A 9532-nucleotide genomic window follows, 5' to 3' on the forward strand; every position below is an offset into this window, starting at 1 on the left:
TGTGTATATATATACATACATACATACATATATATATATATACATACATACATATATATATATATATATATATATATATATATATATATATGAAAAATACTGAGTTCGTTCCCATTTGTATTTCTCAACTGATATTCGGACCAATATGGACTTAGGTCTTAAACACAGAAATTGAATGTGAATGGTGAAAGAAATGTGTTATTCCATTTGTTAGTATAATCTTTTTTGGCATTGAGTTGAAGTCTAAAAACTAAGTTGCAGAGATTAGAGTAATATGCCAAAGTTAACCTTACTGGGTTTTAATGTAGCATTTCTGAAAGCACACAACTTGCAATTTCAGGGTTTATAAATCATAGCAGGGTATTAAAGCACAGTAATCATATGTATCAATGGTAAATATGTGTGACATAATGAAAAATATGATGACTGTTAAGTAAAGATTTTAATGGGGTGCATTTATACCCTTTTATGATTAATAAATTAGTATATATAGTTATCACAGTAATTATCTCCATAATGTTTCTAAAAATAATTATTGTGATCTCTTCTGTATTGCCCAGCAAGAGTTGGGGATAGGTTTTATCCAGTTAACACTGTATGTAATTAGGGTTTTTTTTATTTCTTCTTCAGTTGGCAGTTCTGCAAGTAGTAGTGCCACAAGGAGAGAGTCTCTATCTACTAGCTCTGACATGTACAAAAGATCTAGTAGCAGCCTAGCACCCATAGGGCAACCATTTTACAATAGTCTGGGATTTTCCTCCTCTCCAAGTCCAATAGGCATGCCTCTGCCAAGCCAAACTCCAGGACATTCACTTACGCCACCGCCATCACTTTCATCACATGGATCCTCATCCAGTTTGCATTTAGGTAAAAAACAAACCGAAACCCTTTTTATTTGTATGTATACATGTATGTGTGTTTGTGTGTTTATAATATATGTAAAATATTTGATGTTGGATAAAACATGCCAGATTGCTTTTGCTTTTAGATATTAGCCTTTCGAAAAGTTCTACTTTCCTGAAAATTCAAACTGAGGGTCTAATGTACAGTAAGGTAAAAAGACCCCTTATTGTATTTTATGTTGCTTTTATGAAATGCAATGGTGTGTTTTTTCTTGTCTGTGCTTTTGATTTGTGTGTGTTAGAACATCTGAAAAGTCAACTATTTATACATGATAGTGAAAGAGAAATTTCACTATCAAACTTTTTACACATTGTGAGAAAAACATTTTAACTGCACAGGAGAAGAGAAGTGTTTTAGGTTTGTTTGGAGCCTTTGGAACTTTTGTTTATATCTGTATTTTAAAGTGTTCCCACGTCCTATTGTAAAATAGGTTCTTCTCTGGGAAATACTTGTCCATGAAGAAAACAGTATCTTTCAAAGGGTTTGTTGACATTAGAGGCTATATATTAATCCCTATCTCCATCAAAGAGATTATTTTACTAAACTTGATTTTGAATTTTTATAATTCTGTTTACAATTGAAACTGATGGATTCACTCGCTGACTTTTATGAGTTGGAAAAAACTAAACTAGGATGTGACTTTTTTTAAGTAATAATGCTGTTGTAAGTAGATAGGCAAATCAGATGAGGCTTCCATTCTGTTTAACTCCAAACCCCCCAAATATGTGGTTAGGAAAGTCTCAAACACTTTGGTGCAGTAAATGTCCATATAACAAAAGGTATCTTTTGTATGGATTATCATTTAGATTTGTTTCTTTTAAAGAGGAGTCTTTAATCCAAATTCTTCTGGACCTTTACTCTTTGAGAAATACTTGCTTTTGGGGGTATGCTGAACATGTACAACTAATACATTTATTCAGATAGGATGCTAAAGTCTGCTTTTCAGTATTACAGATTTAGCAAACATGCTTAGCTTTTTAGTGTTACAAGTTCAGTTATGTCAGTCACAAGAGTTACTCCATTGCTGCCTATTACTAATGAAACCACCAACACACTTCCTAACATCTTTGAAATGGATACAAAATACTGAAACATAGGAGACCTAATACATCACAATAGTTTTGTGTTTTATTGTTAAGATTATATTTGTTGTGTCCTGTTATCTTTTCATAGGTAAGTGGCAGACCAGATTTTTGTTCAACTGCTAACAGCTTGTGTTATGCGTTAGAACCTTTATAAATGGCGTTGTCTTACACAACTTGCGCAGAAATTGGATATAAATTGCTTTGTAAAAAACTGTAGTTAAGCCACAATCTAGATATATGCTTTACTTTCCTTTTGACCATAAAGAATCTGGCCCAATACTTGTCTAGAGGAGGAATTCTAATCAGTTACTAGAAATAATAACCAATTGAACCAGCAGTTCATTCTACATGAGATAGCCTAATACTTTTGTATTTTTGTTATCTTTTGTGCAAGTACCAGGGCTTGAAATTATAGCTCTCTGTCTTTCTCTTTTGCTCGTCTTCTTGCTTTTAGCTGATGCTCTACCACTTGCACCGCTCCTTCCAGCTCAGCTTTTTGTCTGAACTGCCATCCTACAGGTCTCAGCCTTCTAAGGTAGTGGGATCACAGGCATGAGCCACTGGTATTCAGCTGTTAGCCTAAAACTTTTGTTTCCCTAGCTAAATTCCTTAGTGTAGCTTTAGTTTGTGTTATTTTTTGAATTGATAATTACCTGTGTTTTCCTTTGTGATTAACCCAATTTCTTTTAGCTCTGGCTGTAATGTGACTTAACAGTATAAACACATTAGTGCCTGCCAGGTTGAAAATAACTAAGATTACATGAATTTTCTCCTTGCAAACCATTCATGAAAAGAATCTAGTCTATACTTACTCTATGATTAAGTCATGAGGTGAGAGGCTTCCATGCTTTCTAATCTTGAAAAATACAGTTTAAGTTCTCTGTATCCTTGAAATAGATCTCTTTCTCTTGAGTACTTCAAGACTTACTGATATGGTAAAGTATAGCAATGAAATTTGTAGATTGCGTTTTTAAAAAAAATTATTCAGTGCAGATATTAAGTTTATCAAGCCACAGGATACAGTTAACTTCTGAACCATGCTCAGTAGGATGGGCTACTTTTACTCTGATGGATAGGCAGGTGATCACAAGTTTTAGGCTACCTGAGACACTTGGAAAAATCTTGTCTCAAAAGTGAGTATGAACCATGTACTAGTGGCCCACTTCTGTAATCCTAACTACTCAGGAGACTGGGACATAGGTAATTTCGAAGGTAATCCTTTTCTTAAAAAATAACCACAGTATCATCATACTTTTTAAATTCATTTCTTTTCAAACCAAATTTCCCTAAATGATTCAGATATCTTCATAGTTTTGTTTGAATTCATTCCAAATAAGTTCCGTATGTTGCATTGTTTGAAATGTCTTTTAATCTTGGTTTTTCCTTCATCTTTATTTCTTATTTGTTGAGGAAAGTTTGTTCCACATTCTTGGTCTTGCCTGTTGTTTCCCAGTGGTGCCATTCAATGTGTGCTTTATATTTCTTATAAATGCAATGCCTACCTCTTCCCTTCCACTGGAGTTTGAACTCAGGGATAGCCTTTGGCTGGTTATTTTGGAGATGGAGTTTCAAAACTTTTCTTCCCAGGCTGACCTCAAACCATTATCTTCTGGATCTCAGCCTTCTTGGCAACTCAGCTAAGATTGTAGGTTTAAGTCACCAGTGTCTGGCTGTAAATGAATTTCTGTCAACTTGGTTGGATGGTGTTGGCTTGGCCAGCTTATTTTGACTAGATATATTTCTGTATACTTTCTACTGAACTACACCAGGAAACTCATTGATGTTTCTGTTTGTGTACTTTCTACTGAACTGTACCAGGAAACACATTGAATAGTCTTCATTATAAGATTGCTCACATAGTCCCTTGATGATTGCCTAAATATTTGTTTTTTTCCTTTTCCTCATGACTTGTGAGTTTACTATGAAAGACAGTTTATATAAAAGTTAGGATAGGGCTGGGAAGGCGGCTCAGTGGTAGAGCGCTTGCCTTGCATGCATGAGGCCCTGGGTTCGATTCCTCAGCACCACATAAGCAAAAAGAAAAAAGCCGGAAGTGACGCCGTGGCTCAAGTGATAGAGCACTAGCCTTGAGCTGAAGAGCTGAGGGACAGTGCCCAGGCCCAGAGTTCAAGCCCCATGACCGGACCCCCCAAAAAAAAAGTTAGGATGTTTTATTTTCTGACTTTCAGAAAAATTAATGCCCTCTCAATCTTGGAAGGTGACTCATGGATTTTGTCATCTTTATTACAAATGAATAGATTTAGAGGATAATGGCTATATTTTAAGCCTTTATGTGAGAGACATAATCTTTTTTTTTTTCTCTTTTCCTTTTTTTGTCAGTCATGGACTTGAACTCAGGGCCTGGGCGCTGTCCCCTGAGCTTTTATGCTCAAGATTAGCTCTGTACCACTTTGAGCCATAGCTCCACTTCTGGGTTTAGGGTGGGTAATTGGAGATAAAAGTCTCATGGACTTTCTGCCTGGGCTGGCTTCAGACTGTGACCCTCAGATTTCAGCTTCCTGAGTAGCTAGGATTACAGGTGTGAGCCCTAGTGCCAAGGCTTATTTTTGATCCTAAAATTGTACCCAGTTTGCCTACTTGGAACTCCTTCATATTAATGTCTATGTTACAACAGCTTTTTAAAGCAGCACTTAAATTACTGGAGGTTAGAGAAAGAAATAGGAAAAAGAGAAGAGCCTTAGTTTTTTTTATCCTGAAGTCTAAAAGGATCAGATTGAAATTCTTGGTTTTGGTTTTAGCACTATTTATATGATTTTCTCATGTTATATTGACCACAAGTAATAGAGGAAAAAAAAATCTGCCTGAAGTTGTTTGGTCATTTTACTTTTAGATACATGTAGTCCGCATCGTGGAATGGTTTGCCTTAACAATTTTTTGATTTTTGTATGTTACAACTATGCTTTTGTACCATTGTAAGGTCAAAAAATTGTATAGTTGTACCATACAGCCACACTGTGTGTGTGTGTGTGTGTGTGTGTGTGTGTGTGATTAATTGGAGATAAAACTTTCATGGACTTTCTTGCCTAGATTGGCTTCAAACTGCAATTCTTAAGAGCTTACCCTCTTGAGTAGCTAGGATTACAAGTTTTGAGCCATTGGTATTGGCTTAACCAAACTTTTTTGCTTTTGGTACAATATTCATTGAATTATACTGTTTCACACAGAGTAAGTGTTAAGGCATATTAAGCTAAGCTTGTGGTAATCAGTAGATTAGATGTATTAACGCCACAGTCCTAGCTGCTCAGGAGGCTGAGATCTGAGTATCACTGTTCAAGTCCAATTAACCACCAAAAATCTGGAAGTGGAACTGTGGCTCAAGTGGTAGAGTACTAACCTCAAGCACAAAAACTCAGGGATAGCTGCTAGGCCCTGATTTCAAGCCTCAGGATCAGCACCAAAATAATGCACTGCGGACTTCATAATTTCAGTTGTGTTGTTTTCATTGAAATATGACCCCATAAATTAAGCAGTTTCTGCACTTCATTCATACTTTATACAGAACATTGATTATTTACAGTGTTAGTTCATATGATTTCTTTTTCTTTTAGTAAACATTTTGGTTTAAGTCCAATGACTTCCCATATACTACTCTCAGTTTTGAAGTTGCTTTTTTTTTTTTAAGATAAAAAGGTACAAAGTTTAATGTGAGTTTCGAACTCAGTAAAATTTGTTGAATGGTAATTGTCAGTTTTGAGTATTCATTAATGTCATGTATTCTGTAAGGAAAGGGAAATAATGCTCATTTGCTATTAATTCAAAGATCGTATAACCTGTCTTTTAAAAACAAAGAGGTTATTACCTTTTTTCTTTTTCTTTTTTTTGTCAGTCGTGGGGCCTGAACTTTGGGCCTGGGCTGTTCCTGAGCGCTTCAGCTCAAGGCCAATGCTCTACCGTTGAGCCACAATGCCACTTCCAGCTGAGGAATCAAACCCAGGGCCTAATGCATGCAAGACAAGCACTCTACCACTGAGCCACCTTCTCAGCCCTGTTTTTTGTTTTTGTTTTCTTATTAAACCCAGTTCAGTGCCTTTTGGATGTTAGACTAGCATACTATTGCAGAGGTTACACCCCCAGCTTAAAACCTGTTGTTTTGTTTGTTGTGGTTTGGTTGTAACTCAGGGCTTGGGCACTCTTCCTCAGCTATTTTGCATAATGGTGATCCTCTATCACTTAAGCTACAGGGTCACTTCTGGCTTTAGTAAATTGGAAATGAGAATCTCACCAGCTTTCCTTTCTAGGCTGTCTTCAAATCAAGATCTTCATTCATATCTCAGCCTTCTGTTAGGCTAAGAATACAAGCATGAACCACCAGTGCCTAGCTAAGATCCAGTCTTTGAGATGCAACATTTAAGAGTTAAAATTGTGTTATGGCCATGTTGGTTGTAAGGCCCTATGCCATTTTAGAGGTTTATGTAATTCATGAAGCACAAAATAATTTTTAAGCATTAACTGAGGCACAATTTTTTAACATAAAGTTCCCTCTAGTTGAATAGCATTTGATAGTTCTCTAAATAAATATTAATCATTTCATCCTAATTGTATTACAAGAATTAGTTGCTCTTGTGGTTTTCCTTATTATTCTTTCATCATACTGTCTATTACTTTGTGGTTTTAATGTCTGTGAACATTTTCACCAATTAGTCAAGATTATCATAAATTTAAGACTAGAAAATACCTGATCTGAGCCTATTGTTTAGCATCAGAATTACTTGAATCGCATGTTTAAAATACATAGTACAGATTGAACATCCTGATCAAAAGCTTGAATTTTTTTTTTTCTTTGTCGGTCGTGGGGCTTGAACTCTGGGCTTGGGCGCTGTCCCTGTGCTCCTCAGCTCAAAGCTAGCACTCTACCGCTTGAGCCACAGCGCCACTTCCTAAAAGCTTGAAATTTTTGGCACAAAGATATGACACTAGAAGTTTCTGTTCTGCTCTTGTATTTTAGTCCAAATTTCAGATTAGGGATACTGAGCCAGTAAATTCTCTACAAATACTCCAAAATCTGAAAACTCAAAAATCTGAACACTTATAATCCAAAGCCTTTTATATGAGGGCTTGTGGTAACAGAAAAGATTATCTTGCTACACCTATAATCCTAGCTGCTTAGGAAACTAAGATTGTGGAGGATCTTGTTTTTTTAAAGCTAGCAGTAATGTATAACAAGACCATCAACTGAAAAGCCAGCATGATGCTGGGCTGTAGGTATGGTCCAAATAGTAGAGTTCTAGCCAGGAAACAAGTTGAGCAAGCTAAAGACTTGAGTTCAAACCCTGGTACTGGGGAAAATAATAACGTTAAAAGTCATGTCACTGAGATTTCCATTAGCTCCCACATGAAAAGAGACACCAAATGGAAAGAAATGCTTTGTAATTTAGATACAATTTTACTCTAGTGTCTCACTTGGATTTTAACTTGTAGTTCTAAAATCCTTTTTGTGTTTATATGAGCCTTTGAACTTGTTTTTTACCATTTTCCCTGATGCACATTTTTCTTTCTTCCATTAACCTGAACTCCATTGGTATTGCATGTTTTCTTAATTTTCCTCCCCTTTCCCTGTTACTGGAATTTTAGACTCCGGGCTTCCTGCTTGTTAGGTAGATTCTCTACTTAAGCCACATACCTAGTCTGTCAGTATGTGCTTTAAGTACCAGGGGAAAAAGGGGCCACAAATTTGTTTTACTTCTGTATATCACTGTTATTTTATGGTTTTTCTATTTCTTTATTTGCTCATCTTTTTTTTTAACTTTCAGTGGGTTTGAAAAATGGCATAAACAGATCTTTGAAAGTTTATACAATTTTATTGAAATAATTTGTGTTTATTATTAAGAACTGATTATTGTTATTACAAAGGTGATGTACGGGAGGTAACAATTACATAAGTGAGGTAAAGACTATATTTTTAAATTACTTTTATCTTTGAAGCACTTACTGGACACTGTTGATTGGTTCATACCTAACCCTATCTATTCAGGAAGCTTGAGACCTGAGGATCATGGTTCAAAAGCAGCCTAGGCAGGAAAGTTTGGGAGATTCATCTCCAAGTAAGCATCAAGAAAATCAGAAATGGAGGGGCTGGGAAGGTGGCTCAATGGTAGAGCGCTTGCCTTGCATGCCTCTGAGGCCTTGAGTTCGATTCCTCAGCACCACATAAGCAAAATGAAAAAAGCCAGAAGTGGCGTTGTGGCTCAAGTGGTAGAGCGTTAACCTTGAGCTGAAGAGCTGAGGGACAGTGCCCAGGCCCAGAGTTCAGGCCCCACCACCGGACCCAAAAAGAAAAAAGAAAATCAGAAGTGGAGCTATAGCTCAAGTAGTAGAGTGCTAGCTAGCCTTAATCAAAAAAGCTCAGAGACAGCACCCAGACCTGAGTTCAAGCCTCAGCACAGAAAAAAGAAAAACGGGCTGGGAAGGTGGCTCAGTGGTAGAGTGCATGCCTTGCATGCCAGAGGCCCTGGGTTCGATTCCTCAGCACCACATAAGCAAAAAGAAAAAAGCCAGAAGTGGCTCTGTGGCTCAAGTGGAAGAGCGCTAGCCTTGAGCTCAAGAGCTGAGGGACAGCGCCCAGGCCCAGAGTTCAGGCCCCATGACCGGACCCAAAAGAAAAAAACAACCTTGGAGTTTACATCATTACAGTATGCTTCTATTGTATATACTAAGTATGGGATCAAAAAGTACCTCTGAAAATACAGGAAATTTTACTGGCTTTAGCCAAATAACTTTTTGAAACAAAAGCAGTGTTTTAGTATGTCACTGAAAATTTATTTCCTATTTGCAGACCATATTATTTCCTTGCAGTGTACTCGGGAATAATAAATCCAATGCAAGAGGGCAAGTTCTAAGTTTTTGTGAAGAAATCTTGCTAGATTATTTTACAATCATTTCTGTGTGTTCCTTCCCCTCCACCCCCCGGTAGATTAGAAACAAGAAAGCTTACGTCTTTCTCTACAATATTAAAGGTACTCTAATTTCTGTACTCAGGCTGAGGCTAGAGACCCTATTTGGTTTAGTTTGGTGAGCCTTATGTCCAAACATACTCTTTAGAGTACACATGATAAGTAACTCTTATCTGACCAGACATTTCAGACTGGGATATTTGTATATTCAGTGAGATATTTTGGGAATGTAATCTTAGCCTCAATACAAAGTAGATTTGTGTGTGTGTGTGTGTGTGTGTGTGTGTGTGTGTGTGTGTGTGTGTGTGTGTGTGTGTGTGTGTGTGTGTCACACACATGGGCTGATGATAATTTTTTTCCACCCCAGTCTTTTTTTCCACCCCAGTCCTGGGGCTTGAACTCAGGACATTATCTGATCTCCTTTTGCTAGCACTCTACCACTGGAGCCACTGCACCACTTTAACCTTTCTGTTTATTTGGTACTGAGGAATCAAATCCAGGGCTTCATACATGCTAGTAGGCAAGCACCCTACCACTAAGCCACATTCCCAGCTCCCTGATGATAATTGTATACCTTATTTTTTTACTTTAACCTGTCATGTCAGATCAGGTATGATTTTTTTTTTTTTTTTT

The 9532-nt window shown here is 36.9% G+C and overlaps 1 protein-coding gene across 1 annotated transcript in view; it reads left to right on the forward strand.

Moving 5' to 3' along the window:
* Nucleotides 1–9532, forward strand: part of Pum2 (pumilio RNA-binding family member 2) — a 94130-nt gene that overhangs the window by 58824 nt on the left and 25774 nt on the right. The window contains exon 13 of the mRNA XM_013013546.1: nucleotides 631–867. Coding sequence (XP_012869000.1) covers nucleotides 631–867 — 237 coding nt within the window. The remainder of the gene's footprint in view (nucleotides 1–630; nucleotides 868–9532) is intronic.

The sequence above is a fragment of the Dipodomys ordii genome, unplaced genomic scaffold (assembly GCF_000151885.1).
Source record: "Dipodomys ordii isolate 6190 unplaced genomic scaffold, Dord_2.0 Scaffold20, whole genome shotgun sequence".
Lineage (NCBI taxonomy): Eukaryota > Metazoa > Chordata > Mammalia > Rodentia > Heteromyidae > Dipodomys > Dipodomys ordii.